Source organism: Drosophila mojavensis, unplaced genomic scaffold (assembly GCF_018153725.1).
Source record: "Drosophila mojavensis isolate 15081-1352.22 unplaced genomic scaffold, ASM1815372v1 contig_36, whole genome shotgun sequence".
Lineage (NCBI taxonomy): Eukaryota > Metazoa > Arthropoda > Insecta > Diptera > Drosophilidae > Drosophila > Drosophila mojavensis.
Genome location: NW_025318858.1, coordinates 938,927 through 957,116, shown reverse-complemented (window position 1 = coordinate 957,116; position 18,190 = coordinate 938,927). Strand labels below are relative to the sequence as shown.

Below are 18,190 nucleotides of genomic sequence, written 5' to 3'. Positions count from 1 at the left end.
GTTATTTTACATTATCGATTCATGAAATTGGCTTCAATTAGACAAGCGTGTCCCAATAGACTTATAAGACAGTTTAATGCCTATTTTTAACACTGTCTTTCAAATTGTAGGTCTCATTAACATTTTTATTGCTCCAATACAGCAAAGTCATTGCGATAGACCGATATTTTTGAAATACTTTAACAGTCTCTCATCTCTGTGTTGATGATTTTATACATGTTCGACATTTACATTTGAATTATGTTCACATTTTTTTGCGATAGATCGATAATAATTGTCATCGCTATTTCAATATTATCATATCAGCTGTTGCTGTTAGACCTGTGTTTACTTTTATTTTGTTTACCTATGCATTTTTCCGGGTAAAATGAATGCACGCGCACACAAAGCGTTCATGCTGAACTTCTTTTTGGACGAAGGTCTGGGCCCACAGCTGGCCGAGGCCGTGCGACTGGTTACAGCTGAAAGTACATTAAATGTGCTACATACAGCGAATGAAGTGGATAAGGATAAACGAGAAATTCCACGATTTCTGGATGATCAATTCAAGGAACAGTTTCGCATGAAGCGCAGCAGCTTTGAGGTGAGCAATTTGCCTTTTAGCCTTTATATTTACGTATTATAAATATTATGCTTTACAGTTGTTACTGCAGGCTGTGGGCAAAGCAATAGCAGGGGCGGAACATCACCAGCCAATTGCGCGAGTATCGCTGCCAGAGAAACTATTATACACCCTAACACTCCTGAGTGGCAAGTAGGCAAGACTCTTCAGTTAAAAGAAATCAGTTTACTGGATATTTGTATATTCTCTTTCAGCAAATCATTTCGCGAAGTGGGTGAATCGTTTGCCATATCCAAGAGCTCTGGGCATGAGATATTCAAATGGGTTACATCAGGCTTCGCAGCATTGATGCCTTGCTATGTGAAGTGGCCAAAGGATAATGCGTGTGGCATCAAGTGCAGTCAACTGCCTGGAGTAGTGGGCGTCATCGACGAGTGTCGCATACCACTTAAACTGCCCGTGCGCGAGGAGCAGGGGCATATGCAGTACGCCTCGCTGGCACTCCAGGCAGTCTGTGATGAGCGGAGTCGCTTCCTTGATGTGCACATCGATGTGCCCGACAATCAGTGTTCCGTGCTGCTAAAGAGCGAACTGTTTGAAAGATTAATTGACATGGAAGAACCGCTGATGCCAGCGGATAAGCATCTCGTGGGTGAAATGACCTACCCCCTGCTGCTCAATTTAATGACACCGTACGCGGACAACAATGGGGAGTTAACGCCTTGTCACATACGCTACAATCAGGCTATACATTTGTGGAATGCGCCCGCCGAGCGTGCCTTCACGGCCTTGATGTCTCGCTTTAGACGACTGAAGTCTTTAGATGTGGGCACAATGGAAGTGGCCAGCATTGTTGTCGCGGCCGCATGCATGCTGCATAACTTTATCTTGGATTGTGGCGAACCCATTGAAGATTCCACGTTGGACTGTGAGCTGCTGCCCGAGAATCAAAATTCGATTGTGTTCGAAGAGCATGGATTAGTGAATTGGGACCATACGGCAGCTGCAGAAAAGAAACGCGATGGCCTGGTAGCTGGCTTTATACAGTCATAGTATATACGCATGTAGTTCTATATGGAATAATATATAAGACAAGTAGCTTAGTTTTTAAATTATAACAGATGTGTTGTTTATTGTGGCAAACTCTAGCACAGTCTGGCAACTCTCAAGCTCTCAATAAACAAAGCCGCCAATTCTTTTTACGCAGTCACTAACGAATACTATTTTTTGAATGAAGTCAGTCAATTTCAAAGCTGGTACTCATTTTTTGCTTAAAATCTCTGGTCTTTTGAGTGAAACGAAATACATATGAAGTGAAACGAAATGCACATATAACTCTGACCTTTAAAAATAACCTTGGCAGATGAATTAAAATAAGATCTAATGTCCTTGCCAGTTGCTAAATTTGGCATAGTCTGGCAACTCTAATGCCAAGACCACACAAAACAAAGCCGTTCTTTTTTTTTTAACGCAGTTACCAAATAAGAGTATTTGATTTAAATTTACAATTTGCAATTTTTTGATGAACATGTATTTAATATCCACCTCAAAGAAGACCATTTTATCGGATTTCGCAGATTTGGAAACGAAATCGGTATTTGAGCATGCAAATGGCGAGTCCACAGACTTTCAATTCAACGCGCAGCGACGCGTCTTTGTGGAGGTGGACAAAAAGGCGGGCTTGGCGGTGATGCGCATAAAGGAGAAGCAGCCAAACGGTATAAACGAAGTGCGCTATATAGATAGAAAGATGTGTATGTTAATCTGTTCTCTTGCAGCTCCAGAAATACAGCGCGTGCGCAAACTGACCATCGACAATGCTTATTCCGTGTGCTGTGCCAAAACGGCCTCCAATCAAATTGCCATCGGCCAATCGAGCGGATTCGTTAAGCTCTTCGACTTTCGCACTGCTGAGATGATTCATCGTTATCCGGCGGACCAGTCACGCAGCACAGTGCTCTATGTGGACTACAATTGCACAGATGACTACATAGCCGCTGTACTGGAGAGCGGTAAAATAAACATCTACGGCACGAAGACCAAGCAGAAGATCGAAACGGTCACCATCGATGAGCAGTGAGTAGATGCTTGGGAATAGCTGCAGAGAAGGCAGAACAGGGATGTCTATGAGTAAACTTGTAGCTAGGAGTGTGAGGGAAGGCATCTCTCCTCTCACTCTTAACAATATATACATACATATATTATATACATACATATGTATATTTACAATCCAAATCCTCTTATTCGCTTGTCTCTAACTCTGTCTCTCTACCTTGTGCAGATGTTATATTTATATTACTCTTGCAGCTCCACTCTGGCTCGTTTTCACCCGAGCAAACGATTCCACTTGGCCATTGCCAGCTACAAGGGCGCGGTCAGCGTCTACGATGTGCAGTCGAAGCGCAACATTCTCAACTTGAGCGAGGCGCACGATGCGCCTTGCCGAGATGTAAGCATGTGCAGCACGCAGCCCTCGCTGCTGGTCAGCGTAGGCTACGATTGCAAGATCAATATATTTGACATACGGCGCAATAAGGCGCAGTCGTCCTCGGGTCGCTTGACCTACTCGCATCCCCTGTCTACGGTGGCATTGAGCGAGTGTGGCACGTACTTCTGTGCAGGGAATCTCAAAGGCGAGCTGATTGCCTACGACATGCGTAGCACCAAGGCGCCGCTAGCAGTGCGCCCGGTTCACGAGGGCTGGTAAGTGCTTTCCATATCTCAAGATTACAATCGTCTGTAATGGAATATATTTTGACAGTGCCGTGAGCCGCGTCGCCTTTGTACCTATGCCTACGGAGGAGCAGCAAAGTAGCAGCTTTACTAGCTCCAATAACGTGACCATGGACGGCGGCAAATCCGTTGGTACTCCAGTGGAGCCAACGCCCAGCGATGAGCTGCGCAAATCCATTGCAGCCAATCTGCTGCAGACGCAGCAGCAGCTGGCGACGATGAGCAGCAGCCTGGGCTATGGCGGCAAGCAGCGTGATTCGTTCTGTGACTTCCTGGATGCGCAGCGCCCGCGTGCCCTGGATCGCATGTCCACGCGCCTAACCACAGCCAGACGCGACAGTTTCGACTGGGATGCTCTGCAAGCAAAGCAAAACAACGAGGAACAGCGTCAGAGCATTTGCACCACTGGCTCGGGTCTAAGTTCCCTGGACAGCGCGGATTCCCTACAACGTAAGGTCGTAGATGAAGCTAACATACAAAAGCTAAAACTGTTGAAATCTCTTGCAGAAACTCTAAGCGGTCCTTTGCGTGATCGCAGCAATATTTCGGGCGATGCCAAGCTGAAGAAGATTGCCGAGACGGACGAGCACAGTACACAGCTGCACGAGATGCAGTCGGCCAACTGCTCCGCTGCCAGCAGCTGTGCCGGCAGCGACAAAGAGAATCCAAACATGGCCGAAGTCGAGCGGAGGCAACGTCTGCGCTTGCTGCCAGCTAGCCGGAACAGCACGCCACATCATGCAGCTCCAGCAGCCGCAAAGAAACCAATTGAAATGCAACCACAACAACTGCTGCCAAAGACTTCCAGCGGCCTGTCCACAGATGCCTTGCTGCCGGATACAACTGATGGAGCTGAGTTGGCCAAAGAGCTGGTCGAGGTGCGCAAGGAGCATGCCGAGGTGCTTAGCCTCATGGATGAACGTTTCATTAAACTGGAGAAAGAGCTCAAGTGGTCGGACGAAAAGACGCGCTTCCTGCTCTTCAGCGAGATGGCCAACTACTGGCAGCAGCAGCTGAATATCACCCAGGAGATACGCGAAACACTCGACTTGTTGCTGCGCAAGGATCGCTTTGTGCATGAGTTCGCCTGTCTGCAGAAGGAGAACGAGGAGCTGCGAGAGCAACTGCAGCTGTTGCTCAGCGTGCGAGAGGGCGATGAGGCTTAAAAGCTTGTTGAAATTATATTTCGATTTAACTGATTATTTTGTTGCATGTCAGCAGTCCTTTTGTTTGCTTTATGTATGTGTATCTATTTGTTTATTAATTAGTATTTCAACTATTGTTCATTGTATTTTACTATGTGCTTCTTCACTGTCAAAGAGATTCCTTCTATTTCGATTATATATTAATGATTATGTTTGCAGCTGCTTAAAAAGCATTTATAAATATGTATTATTGTTATTAATCACGGTATTAAATTTGTTTATGTCCATATGCAAACGATGCACATCAATTCAGTATGTATAAGTATACTAGTTAATACTTAACAGAATCCCAACATATATATTCTATATACCAATTTTAGCTCCTGCTGTTACTCCTCCGTTTGCTGCTGCTGCTGCTGTTGCTCCTGCTATGGCCGCTGCTGTTGCTGCTACTTTTTCTGCTGCCTTTGCTGCAGCTCCAATTGCTAATGCTACCCTTTTTTGCTGCTGTTGTTCCGGTTGTTGCTGTTGCTGCACCTCCTGCTGCTGTTGCTGTTGCTTTTGCAGCAGCTCCAGTTGCTGCAGCTTCAGCTGTTGCTGCTTTTGCAAATGCAGCTGCTGAAGCTGCAGCTCGAGTTGTTGTTGCTGTCGCTGCTGCAGTTGTTCCGCTGGACTTAGCTTGACGGGCATATCCACCTGGAGATGGAATTTGCAATTAACAAAAAACAAGTTATCAATTGTTGTCACACCCACCGATATGGTCGAATTGAAGTTCTCATAGTCCACTATATAGCGCTCGTGGCTGGCATCGTAATGGATGATATTGGCGAATCGCTGACCCCAGTAAATCTCGCGCGGCACATACGAAGTCTTCGCCTCGGTCATTTGCGCTGTGGTCGGCGAGGTGCCAACAATTGTCACATAGAGCTCAAACTGACCGGCATTGAATTGCTTGGCATTGTTGAAGGCAAATAGTGGACTCGTCTCATCGATGACATGGCAAACGATGTCTGGCCAGACAATCAGCTGCTCGCCATTTCCCTCCAGCTTCAGCTCCGTGTGGGTCTTGATGACCTCTCCCTCACGAGTACTGCCAAAGCAAATGTTTCTCATTATAAGTATCGTGTCTCTCTTTTCTCTTTACTCACTGTTTGTCCACAATCATGTAGACTCGTATCTTCGATTCGATGGACTGCTGCTCCCGCGGATCGCAGACGCGAAAGAGCAAACATAGTTTGCCATCGCGATAACAGATCTAAAATACATACATATATATACATATGTATGTATGTAAATTCATATATGTATGTCCATGGTTTTATATATTATGGTTCTAGATTCTTAACATATTATTTACTCTCTCTCTCTGAGCATAGTGCGATAGTGTGAAATAGCTGCTCCTCGTAACCGACTACATAAAATATAAAGTTTTGCCAACTGGCAATCTGGCATGAATGCATGCATTGTGTGAATGTATGCAAAGTAATTTTAACAGTTGCCTTAGCATTGATCAACTAATAAGAGCGAAGCAGTTCGATTTTCATTTTTTTTTACAAGATTCTCTTTGTGTAAATGCATACATATGTAAATATTTTTAACAGGACTTACCACAGCCTTATCGCTGAACTTGAGCTTCGTTAACTGTTTGGCCGGTCGCGCAGTCTTTGCATAAATAATGCTAATCATTGACCCCTCAATAGCCGCCGCGCACATCATTTGCATGACAAATAGGAAAATTGTTTCCGGGCATTCTTCACTCGCATATTTCTCCCCAAATCCAAGCGTTGTTTGCGTCTCAATCGAGTAAATCATCATGGCCACAAAGGTGCGCACGCCATAGATGCAAGGATCTTGTCCTTCACCCAAACGTTCATCAGTAACCGAATCGAAGAGAAAATCACCATGCGAATAAGCAACCATATAGCATAAGACACCAAAGAAGAGCCAGCTCAGAAAGTAACTGCCTAGGAAAATCGTCAGCATGTATTTCCAATCCAACTCGATCTGTGTAGGCGGGAAATTTAATTTAGTTAGGTCTGAGCCAATACTATCGATTTCAATTGGAACGTGATCGAAGTGTGGAATGAATTTGTATTTAAATGTTTGTATCGAGTTCGTTAGTGACGGAATCAATGTTATCGTTTTCGATGATTGACGTGTGCCATCGATATCGTTAGTGACAGTACACGCACGTTATCGTTTGCGATGAGATTGACATGTTAGAATAATGCTCGACACCCAAATATAATACTTGCACCAACTAGTCGATATCTTTTGCGATAGCAAATAATTAGTCATCGATGGAAATGAATTTGAATGCAGCACCCAAGTAATATGTTTGTTATATATATTTTGGATTTGCGTTAAATTATGTGAGTTTATTGTGTTTAGTATATGCTAAATGCTAAATGTTACTTTCTCCCTATCGCCATTATTTGGCTTGGGCATGTGTTTATATTTCAGCTTTGTTGTCGGCGACTCATTAGCCAATTCATCCAATTTACGCTGAATGCTGGGCGTTATGCTATAGATATTCGATCGTTCACGTGTTATCTGCTGTGTCTTGCTACTAGGCTTGTGGCCGAACACGGATCTTACCAGTGTGGTAATCGCATCGCGCATATATCGCCACGATTTCTCCGGAATGCGACGAAAGACAACGTTCTCGTGACCATTCTTTTGCATAACCCGATGCATGCTGCGCTTTCTGCCATCCGCATCCAAGTCGGGGCTGAGCTCAATGGTGCTGCCCGACCAGTCGAGCGTATATGGAAAGCTGCGGTAGTTATGTAAGTGGTATATAATGTGTATAATATATAGTGTGCTTAATTTTGACCCACTTTTGCTCGCTGCGCGTCTCCAAATGATCGGCTGCTTGCTTGGATTTACGTCGTCTGCGTAGACAGCTTGGACTCTCTGGATAGTAATCGGTTTCAGTATCATTGACCGTCTCCTTCTCCGGGGATCGAGCCAAGGGCTTGGGATTTAGGGGCCTTGGCTTCACTGGCATCGAGGTGGAGCGTTTCATTTCTAGCTTTTCGGCACTCATCATCCCACGCGTAGACAGTAACTGAGATTTGTTTTCTTGTCTAATTGCCCTCGACAATTGATTCAACGAAAAAATATTTCACTTGTCGTCTTTCGTCTTAATTAAATTAAATTGCAGTGCACAGACGCTCACGCTCAAGTTGCTTGACTGACTGACCGAGTGGCACTGAATCCAAGTCCGAGACCGAGTCGGAGTAGGGCATTAAAAGTGTGTACATCATCTTGCGTATTTGTATCTATATAATGTGTATTTTAATTTATTTATTATCTTCAACTTGTCTCTGGCTGTGTTTGTGCATCCCGTAGAGAGATTAGAACGTCAAAATCTTTTCACTTTATTTAGTTTCTTATGATTAGAGTGCATACATTTGTACTTACAGCAAATATTGCCATAACGATGGCAAATTTCAGTTGACAGGTTTATCAACCTAGATTTGTTTACATTGTTTTGCTGATTTCTGCTATCAGCAGATAGGTTCATTTCAAATAATCGCGCTTCGAGCTGACCATGACCGCAGCCAAATTACTATCGATAGGTATGTTTAAAAGAATATTCAGAAATATCGTTTTATTTGAATAATCATACAAATGTACAATAATTATTTGAATTTGAAATGAATAAACTCAGAAATAGATACAATTTAAAATTAATTCATGTAAGCTTTTTATTTGTTAAAAGTATTTATTTCTCTTCTCGTAAGAAGACATTGTTTTCCTTGGAAAATATGCCGTTAGAAAAAGATCATCAAAATAATAAATATTTATTTGAATTTTATATCATGCCGAAAATAAAATATAAATAATTTCCTATAATTTTAACTTGTGGAATGTCACCAATTCAAGAATCCGGTCACATTGCAAGTAAAGGAAGTATCGTTCATATCGATACGCGTCTGCTGGCAGCCAGAGCCAACTTCACGTTGTGGCAGTGTGTGTCAGTGACACAAACGAGCAGTACTTGGAACTCGTAGGACGCACGTATCTCGTTGTTGTCGCTCGGTGTAGCTTTAATGTCTACAAAAGAATTGAGATACGTTCTCGTTGCGTTAGTGAAATTGCTTAAATTAATGAAATCAACGCCGCTGAATTGAAGTGAACACTAATTCGATTGTGATTTCAGTGCAATTTATGTGCAAAAAGATGGTGTGCGCGTGGTGTTAAACAAGATGAAAATAAATCGGAAAGTGTAAATGAGAGAGAAAGAGAGCACAGATATATAACTAAGTGCGAATGTTTGTGTGGCTAGCTAAACTGAATTATGCTTAAAATACAATTTATATAAATTGCCAACAAGCCAATATTTAACAAACAACAACGACAGCGATTGCAAAACACAGAAATAGCAGCAGCAGCGTTTAATCAGGTAAATAGTTGGGTGTGATGCCAACAAAAAAGTTTACAACTTATGTGGCAAAAATGCCATTGATAAATTTATATTAATACACACACATAAATATATAAGACCATAAATATATGGTTTATGGCAAGGGCATATAAGTAGTATTAATTGATGTATGTATTTATTAAAAATAATATATATACAGATATATTATTGGTGTCGCCGTTGCGTTATTTCGTTGTGCCCAAAAGAGATATACGAAATTCCCAGAAACGCATTTTCTAATTTAGACCGATTTCTGAGAAGTGACAGACAGCCAAGCGAGCCAACGACGACGACAACAACAACAGCAGAAGCAGCAGCTCAACAAGACGGACAACAATGCGCACACAAACTGACACACATACACACACACACACGTCTATATGCATATGCTTGCTCTCGCGCTCACACTGAGAGACTTAGCAATAGCAACAAGAGCATAAAGCAGACAATGGGAAAGGGAGCGCGGCAGTTGGCGGCTGCTGAAGTTGGCAGCTGCTGTTGCTGTGGCGGCTATTGAATGAAATGCTGCTGCTGCGGCTGCTAACATTTAACACCACAAGACAAGCTCAAGCTGGCCTCACACACACACACACACACGTTTACACGCGCAGCTACAGATAGAGAGAGAGGTAGAGAGCAAGAGCGAAACTTGACTCAATTCGCCTGAAGCCATACTTCATACACACTCGACGTTGGCAGAGACGATATATATTTTTTTTCGACTTACCCTTCACAAGAAAAGGTGTTATTAACTTTGCTGTTGTCTGTAATGCACACACACACACACAAGCATGCAGAGTTTTTTGATCATTCTTGTTAAAAGCGGGTTTTTGACCAGCTTCTTCCGCTCATTTCCTTGAATTTGTATTAAAACTTTTTTTGAGTGCATTTCTGTGGGCTCTCTGGCATTTTTAATAGCTTTTCATGTGAAATTGAAATTGTTTCCAACTCACAGACACACGGACGCACACACATACATATAGAAGCAAGGATAAGTGTAATTGGGGCGTTGCTTAATTGGCTTGTCTAGATTCGCCCGCGAGCCAAACGATATTTACGGCGAATATGCCAAATTGTCTGCGCCGAAAAGCAAACAAAAAAAGATGAATAAGAAGAAGACAAACTTGAGCCCTTTGCATGTCCCTTGAGTTTATCGTGTTTGTTCACACGCAGCTGCTCTTGGCATTTAACTTAGGTATTTTCAAGATAAATACAAGTTGTTAAATGCAGTCACGCTGTTAGTATGTGAGTAACATTCACTGGAAGCCTCTTAATTTACTATGATTTATCCTATAGTATAGCTACTTGTCTTTGGTTCGGGTATTTGAGCAGCTGTTCTTTAATAAATACACATATGTATATATGGCTATGTACTTCAACACAAGCTAGCGGAAATGCATAAAAAAGCAATTATCAGCTTATTTTTTTGTGCATTACTCATGAAAAATAAAAATGAGCTGACTTGAACAAAGCAGAAATAAAATACGAAAAATTAAACTGATTTAATGAATTTCCTTAAAATGCTCAAGTTACAATTTATATATATATATATTTTTTTTTCATCTATATGTATGTATAAATAAAATGAAATTAAATTTTTCTTAAAATTTTTGCAACCGACTCTATGATCCCACTGTTATCATGATACGCTACGCATGAACATGTAAAGATTGCCATTCTCTATTTCTCCCCACCCCATTCTAACCTCTCTGTCGCTATTGGCTTATGCTCAGCTGCTGCTGCTGCCACTCGGGCTATTATTGTTTTTTTTTTCTTTCTTTTTCTTCCACTCTTCCCTATTTCTATTGTATTAGTATTTGTTATACGATTTACGTGCAGATTTCGTGGAAATTTGATTTGATGTATGCGAATGGCTATGCATTGTTGCTGTTGTTGTTTTTCTCTTTCTCTTCTCCGTCTCCATTTTGCGCTCATTGTTAATTGTTCGCGTGAATTTGTTCAATTGAATCGCAATGCCAAAAGTGAAATGTGGGCAAAACACTCAATTTTTGTTAAAGTGGAATTCATTTTGGTTGTTTGTTTACTTTGATGTTTTATGTGTTTGTTACTTTGCTCTTAATTGTTTTTCATAGTAAATCATCGAAGCTGTATGCATATAAAGCTATTAATACTCAAAGATTGTTATTGAACTTTTTGTTTTGTTTTGCTTGGATATTATTATGATTATTTTGTTGTTGTTGCTCAGAAACCGGTTCATTTTGGTTGGCTTCAAGTTTTTGAACTTGTTTTATAATGTTTTGTTTGGTTTGGCTTTGCTTTGAGTTTCATCTGGGTCGCTTTCGTAAGTAGATGATGACGACCTAATCTATATTTGCCCGCGCGTTGCCCAGTTACCAATTACCTGTTACACTTGGTCCGTATGGCCCACACACCCCCAATGACCCCCAGCCAAGCAGAGCCAGTTCCATAGTGCCATTGCCAGTGCCAGTTCCAATTCCAGTTCCAGTTGACTTATCTAAGCCACTTGCTCATGCCCATGTTGTGTCTCTTCTTCATGTGGCCCCTCTCTCTCTCTCCCCGCCCCTTTCGCTCTCTCAGTGTGAGTGTGCACATATTTGCCTTCCATTTCCATGGAAAACGAAGCGCTTTTGATTGTTCTTGGAATTGTTGTTTCCCAACCTCTTCCTCCTCTTTGAGTCTTGTGCGCTGTGTGTCTGATAAGCGCTGTGTATACGCGTAGTATTCGCTTGAATACTATCAGGCCCGTTAAACACTCTGATTTTCGTGTGAATTGTGATAAGTAACTTAAATTGCGCGCGTAACTAGTACTAAATTATCTGCTTCTGCACTCGCAGAGTCGAAAGGTCAACTTCAGAGTTTATTTGCATTCAAGTACATTCAAATATCGAATAGCTCGGTTACTGATTTATTGTCTTGCTACAAATTGTTTATATGTATCTGTTTTACTACACACACTTATTGCTGTTCTTTAATAGACCATATTTGTTTTATTTATGCACTCATCTGTTTACATTGAGTAACAGTTACTCGATACAGCAGTTACTCAGTCACGTGCTGTGCACACCTCTAGTTGGCAAGCTCAATGGGTGGTTGGGCGACACACACACGCTCGCACATATACAGTCGGGCTTTTCATTTGCCGTTGTTATTTATCAATGAAATTTTGTGGAACGCTTTGATTATATTTACAGCTGCCTGGAACTGTTTTACGAGTGAGTACGAGTATGTGCGTGTGTGTGCGTATATATATATATATGTATATTCATACATAAAGTACTATAATTTACGGTTTCGTTCATATTTTTTATTTTCCCTATCGGCTTCCGGCTGAAGGCAATCGTAATCGCTAAATTTATAAATTTAATCGTAGCTATTATACTCACATCCATACATACATACATATGTATGGTCTCTGTTGACTGAATAAAGAGCGCCGATTGTTGCGCTGAATTGTTCAGTTGACATTTCTGGACGGTACGAGTCGGTGATTGCTGAAAAGTATTAGGCATTACCTTATTCGGTAATATCCAAGTGTTTCTTGATAATAGTGTGGAGCCTACCTCAATTCGGGCACTAGGTATGTGGGTTGGCTCTTGAGGAACATAAATCATATGGGCTCTATGAGTAGTATAACTATTGAAAATATGAATGAAATGTTCAATCACAGATTTTAATCAAATTTAGCTATTATTACAACACAGAAACTTGAAATTTTTTATATTTAATACAATATGATAAGGTATCTACTAACGAACTTATAAATATTGTATAAATATACTTTAATAACTTTAATTACATCGAGTACTTATAGATATTACACTATGTTCACTACTACACATAGCTGTACGAGTATATCAACTACTTCATATGTGTACATATATCGTATAGCATTCTACTGTATCTACTATTGTTTATATTAGCCTGAAGTATTCTTTATTTCTTCTGACTTTTAATAATGGAGTTCATTCTAATGCAATCCGACTCACGTGTCATCTAATTATATATGATTGTTCATAGGAATGTATGTATATAAAGTCCTTAATTTCATTCAACTTAACAGAATGGTTGTTTTTTTCCTAAGCTGTATTATCTGCATTTATTTCTCTCGTTTCGGCTTAAGCCCCGTCTAACTTTGGGGCTTAGAATTTGCTGCGAGCGAAAGCAAATTTGGATATATTCTTTCCATTTACCGTTATGCGTACATATGCGAACCTCCAGCATTAGCATATCATAATATGTACACAAAGATACAAATGTATCTAAATAAATGTTTGTGTGTGTGTGTATCTCTAGCTATATTCGTATCAGTATCTGTATCTAAACATGAATAGGCCGAACCCATCTTTCGAGGTAACCTTGACAACGCATTCGACTCACAGCCCGCAGCTGGACTAGAGTAAAGTTGTTGGCAAATTAAGCTGAAATTTTGTTAGTGCTTGCGTTCACACACGCACATACATACACAAAGGCGTACACCTACACAAAAGTACACACACCCACACACATACGCACACATGTACATTGTAGGGGCTGCGTACCTTTAAACAACTTCATGACTTCACCAACCATGTGAGTACCGTGTGCATACATATTTTCCAAGAACACACATGTACATATATATATCTGTGTATTGTATGTGGATTTATCATGAGAGCCTTTCAGCGCCGCAGCGAATTTCTACGAATTTTGCCACTTTTCACATTCATGTTAATATTATTATTGTGCTACCTCTCGTTCTTCTTCTGCTACCACGTATATATATTATTGCGTTTGTATTAACGTGTGTGCGTACTTTATAAAGCACATATGTACATAGAGTATAGTATATTTACCTAGAAAATTTATCCGAGTCGAGAGCTCTGCTGATAATGCGACTGCCCAAAATAGCGCGATAAGAGCTCGAAATACCAAAAAGTAGAATTATGTCCTCTAATAAAGATTTTTATCAAAACTTGAAAATAATTTAAAAATAGCAAAGTACGCAAGACTGCATCCAACTCAAATAAAAATATTCATTTCATTTCTTGAGCCACCCTAATGTAACAAATAAATCGCCTTTACGACACTGACTGCCCTTGGTGCGGCTATGCCAGCTAACTGTTAACTGCAAATGTCAAAAATGAACTGACTATGTGTGAGTGCGTGTGTGTGCTTGCATTCATATTTCACAGTAAGCTATGTTATAAATAAACAATGGCATCTTATGAGAATTTGATTTGATTGTTTTTATACCCTGAACCCATTTTCAATGGGAAATCAGGGTATAATGGTTTTGTTGAAATGTATGTAACAGGGAGAAGGAGGCGTGGCAGACCCCACAAAGTATATATATTCTTGATCAGGGTGACGAGCTGAGTTGATTTGGCCCTGTCCGTCTGTCTGTCCGTCTGTCCGTATGTATGAACGCGTCGATTTCAGAAGATATAAGAGCTAGAGACTTCAAATTTTTTTTAAAATGTCCGTAATTACAGCGCGCATATCAAGTTTATCATTAAAAATCGATAACTCATCTCGATCTTTTTTTATCGATAAAAAACCTTATCGAAACCCAGTTATAAAATTATATCTTCTACACCTTTATTGCTAGAGACTCCAAATTTTTAATGTATGCCTATATGCAATTTATACAATTTCGGTTTTTGTTAAAATTTACCCCCCACCTCTAAATTCTCCCCCTCACCCTCACTTTTGTAAAAAGCGTATTTCAAATACTAGAGACTTGTGCTTTGGCAATTACATGCATATTCATGTTATAATCATAATCTAAAAATTTCATGAAGATCGTACGTCCATAAAAAAAGTTATTAAACAATTAAGTTCTCATAGTAAGCGCACACTGCAGCCCATGCGTGTTTATGCGTGGTTGCTTGTGTGTGTATGTGTTTGTGTATGTGTGTGTGTATGTGTGTGTGTATGCGTTTGTGTATGTATGCGTGTGTGTGTGTATGTGTGTCTGTATGCGTGTGTGTGTGTATGTATGCCTGTGTTTGCGTACGTGTGTGTGTGTGTGCGTGTTTCTTGTGTAAGCTGAAAGTCGCGAAAAAGTATTGAAATATCTATTGCTCCAAGGGTTCAGGGGATCTCGTAGTCGAGCAGTCTCGACTAGAGCTTTCTTACTTGTTTAGCTACATATTTGTGTTGTTTACCTACGTCAATGAGATTTCTCTAGGTATTTCCATGGCAATGGCCAAGTCCCCAGCATATCAGTCACGATCCGCATGATAAGCGTATGAAGGGATAGATGAAGAAGGAGTGTGCGTGTGGGTGGGTGTGTGTGAGCGAGATAGCGACCCGTAGATAAATATAAAAAATCAAGCTCGTGGGTGAGAGCAGCTGAATTCGGTGGAATTGCTAATTAAATTGGCATATGAAAAAGCCGAATTGCCATGAGAATTGTTTATGTTCATACTACACAATTTCGAGCGAAGCGCGCAATGAATGGAGAGAAGCAAATACCTTTTAATATTCATACATATACATGTACATGTACAGATACACACATATACATATCTATATATATATATATGTGTATGTTATGGCATGAGTGAGTGGCCGGGTGGACGGTCGGACGGCAAAATGAAAACGTAATAAATAAATCTCATTTCAATTTTCTTGCGAAAAAATATCAAAATGAAATACACTTTCTCAGGCCGCTTTGTACAGAGGCGCAGAGGCGAAGGCAGAGGCCACTCCCCGTTCTCTGCTCTGCCCACCCTTTTCGGCTCGTTCGTTGCGCTCCTTTGGCACTTTGTGCTTTGTTGCCCGCTCTGCTTTGCATGTGATTTTGTTTTCAAGCGAAGTTCATTTGCGAATTCCAAGTAACTGCAAAAGCAAAAAAACGAAAAATCAAAATAAATAAAAAACAAAAAATTGAAATAAATAGCAAGAAGAAGCAGTAGCAGCCAGTGGCAGCAGCCAGCCAACAGAGTCAACGAAGCGACAGCAACAAAAAGTAATTGAATTCGCTTTAAAAATCCTACGCCCGTCTGTCTGTCCCATTCGTCTTTGTTGTCTACCTATATAGCCCTATCCTGCTTGCAAGCTTCGCCGCGCCTCTTCTCGCTTCGCTCTGACTCTGACTCTGACTTCGCCTCTCCTTCCAGGCTTTTGTTGTTTGCAGTTGACTTTTTGCTCACGCTTTAGTTTTGCACTTGCCCGTCTCTGCTATTCCACTACAACTAGAACTTCAACTACAGCCGCTTGCCTAGCTTCATTGTTGTCATCATCTCTCTCTCTTTCTCTCGCCCTCTCCTCTACACGTCGTCGCTCGCACTGACCGCAATTCATTTTGCTTTGTTGTGACAATTTCAGCGTAAAAACATGACAATGGGCGGAGGCAGCAGCAGCGCAGCAATTTCGCTTTTTTTTTCCTTTCTTGGATATTGAAGTGAGCGAGAGGGAAGCAGCGCAGTTATGTAAACTCAAGCGGGTGGTGAATTGCTGGGAACCCGCTTCCCATAGTTAATGTTTGCAAAACTGCGACTTAACTTTTAGCAAAGTTTTATTTTTCTCAATACTGAATTGGAAAAGTTTTGCAGACTCTCCTCCACCCGCCGCCGTCCCTTGAAGGTTTAGTTGCTTTGAACTTTTTACTAAATACAAAGTCAAATATTAAGTATTTGTATACGGCGCTGGCCTTAGAGTTAGAAAGAGAGAGAGAGAGAGAGAGAGAGCGAGAAAAGAAAGAACTATTTAAACTGCGAATTGTGAACAATTTATTCGAAACTAATTTCAACTCGCATTATAGATAAGCGCAGGTGCTTAGTAAGATACAATGCACCCCGTGCTACTGTATGTACATACAAACATACATATGTGTGCATACGCGCCCCCTATACATATACATATACATATAGAGTTGGGTTTACTGTGAAACGTTTATCAACGTTATTTTTACCACGAACAAGTTATGTATTAGATCATTATCTGTATTTGGATTTCTGATGAAATTTCGCATTGTCTGCAGCACTTCCAGCTCATGGCAACACAGAAAAAAGGTAAAAAAAAAAAAACAAAGTGAAGAAAGAAGGTACGAAAACGCGGGCCCTCTCGAATCGCCAAGCAGGCTGCAGCGCAACCGCTCCTGTGACTCATGCTCCAATGGCTAAACTACCTACCTACTAACATGCATGTGTGTGTGTGTGTTAGCTTTTTAGAGCGCGCTATGCGGTTTTATCTGGTATGCTTCAACTTCTGTGGGTTTCCATTGAAAGTTGTTCGCTCAGCGCTCGTCATGTCATGCGGGTTCTCTGGATTTCATCATTATCGTAAATAATATACATATATACATACACATGTGCACATATACATTCTGTCATATAATATATATTACTATAATTCATTTTGTTCTGGGACTTTGTGTTTAAAATTAGCGAATCAAAATGAGCTGTGTCATAATGAATTGATTCATTCGCATTGAGTAAGGTCGGAATGCAGCACGTGCTGTTGCTGTCGCTGATGCCGATAGATGGCGCTGCATGGCAATTAGTTTAGCTAACTGTATAGTACCGAGAGAAAAGCCAATTAAAATATAGAAATTCTAACTAAACACAAATCAAACGTGGCCATATCGAGTTTTTTATTTTGCATTTCGGCTGTCTATAGCATTTCCGGGAAGTACGAAATGCCTCAAATGGTTTTCCAGCCAACTTTAGCTTTGCCATTAAATACTCTCCACCGTGTCTCCGTCTCCCTCGACCTTCTCGCATTGTTAATTGTTTAACGAGCGAAATTTGAAAGCGTTTCCAATTGACGTTTTGAAATTTCCCAGAAATTTATGGTGTTTCAAGTACATATAGATATGTACATATGTATATATAGCCATAGCTGCGCAGCGATTGGTTAAGTTCACTGATTGCCAATTAGCGCTGAGAAAATTATATTTGTGTTTCTACTGAAACGCCAATTAGATAAGTGTCGGAATTAGTGAACTGCGATTTCTGATTCTGCAGAAGATAATTACATTACCTAATATATACTTGGTATATAATAAATAATAATCAGCTGAGCATTATATTGGGATGATATTCTTGTGATTCTGCTGAAGATAATTACATTAAATACTTAAGCGTAGAATAAGCGACTTGTATATTAAATTTATATGTTCAAATGACTATTATATTATATTGGGATGATAATAGAAAGTCGCCTGATCGGTGATCTAATGCTTCATGAAATACCCAAAGAATGACAACGCTTTTTTTTTGTCAATGTTGCCAGCTGTTCTTTTTCACGTTTTTTTTGTAGTTTTGTCGTTGGAGTGGAGTACATTGGCCTAGAAAGTGACTCATTAGAGCGAAGTCTGTCACGGTCTGCCCTTGAATTGGATGACGCATT

At 40.7% G+C, this 18,190-nt stretch overlaps 3 protein-coding genes across 3 annotated transcripts; 2 read left to right on the top strand and 1 right to left on the bottom strand.

Moving 5' to 3' along the window:
• The first annotated feature begins 292 nt into the window (after positions 1–292).
• Positions 293–1,772, top strand: LOC6575636 (protein ALP1-like). Its single transcript, XM_002001609.4, has 3 exons — positions 293–583; positions 642–754; positions 817–1,772. Exons 1-3 carry the CDS (start codon positions 368–370, stop codon positions 1,613–1,615), a joined length of 1,128 nt encoding a protein of 375 aa, XP_002001645.1. The 5' UTR covers positions 293–367; the 3' UTR covers positions 1,616–1,772.
• A 163-nt stretch (positions 1,773–1,935) lies between these two features.
• LOC6575635 lies at positions 1,936–4,700 on the top strand. Its single transcript, XM_002001608.4, has 5 exons — positions 1,936–2,280; positions 2,341–2,638; positions 2,870–3,265; positions 3,324–3,745; positions 3,803–4,700. The coding sequence occupies exons 1-5, from the start codon at positions 2,085–2,087 to the stop codon at positions 4,459–4,461; spliced, it is 1,971 nt and encodes a 656-aa protein (XP_002001644.2). The 5' UTR covers positions 1,936–2,084; the 3' UTR covers positions 4,462–4,700.
• LOC6575634 (ATP-sensitive inward rectifier potassium channel 12) lies at positions 4,572–8,016 on the bottom strand. The gene is made up of 8 exons (XM_002001607.4): positions 7,867–8,016; positions 7,281–7,724; positions 7,039–7,216; positions 6,049–6,444; positions 5,589–5,695; positions 5,194–5,530; positions 5,031–5,136; positions 4,572–4,606 (listed from the first exon to the last, which is right to left on the bottom strand). Exons 2-8 carry the CDS (start codon positions 7,490–7,492, stop codon positions 4,572–4,574), a joined length of 1,371 nt encoding a protein of 456 aa, XP_002001643.3. The 5' UTR covers positions 7,493–7,724; positions 7,867–8,016.
• Between the last annotated feature and the right edge of the window lie 10,174 nt (positions 8,017–18,190).

Bases quoted from the DNA above. Each gene is read 5' to 3' on its own strand.
- LOC6575636 (XM_002001609.4), top strand. From the start codon at position 368: ATGAATGCACGCGCACACAAAGCGTTCATGCTGAACTTCTTTTTGGAC. The intron at 584-641 runs GTGAGCAATTTG...TATGCTTTACAG, and splicing joins TGAAGCGCAGCAGCTTTGAG to TTGTTACTGCAGGCTGTGGG. The intron at 755-816 runs GTAGGCAAGACT...ATTCTCTTTCAG, and splicing joins CTAACACTCCTGAGTGGCAA to CAAATCATTTCGCGAAGTGG.
- LOC6575634 (XM_002001607.4), bottom strand. From the start codon at position 7,492: ATGATGAGTGCCGAAAAGCTAGAAATGAAACGCTCCACCTCGATGCCA. The intron at 5,696-6,048 runs GTAAGTCCTGTT...TATGTATTTTAG, and splicing joins AGTTCAGCGATAAGGCTGTG to ATCTGTTATCGCGATGGCAA. The intron at 4,607-5,030 runs TGAAGCTGCAGC...TCTCTTTGACAG, and splicing joins TTTGCAAAAGCAGCAACAGC to TGAAGAAGCACATAGTAAAA.
- LOC6575635 (XM_002001608.4), top strand. From the start codon at position 2,085: ATGAACATGTATTTAATATCCACCTCAAAGAAGACCATTTTATCGGAT. The intron at 2,639-2,869 runs GTGAGTAGATGC...TTACTCTTGCAG, and splicing joins ACGGTCACCATCGATGAGCA to CTCCACTCTGGCTCGTTTTC. The intron at 3,746-3,802 runs GTAAGGTCGTAG...AATCTCTTGCAG, and splicing joins CAGCGCGGATTCCCTACAAC to AAACTCTAAGCGGTCCTTTG.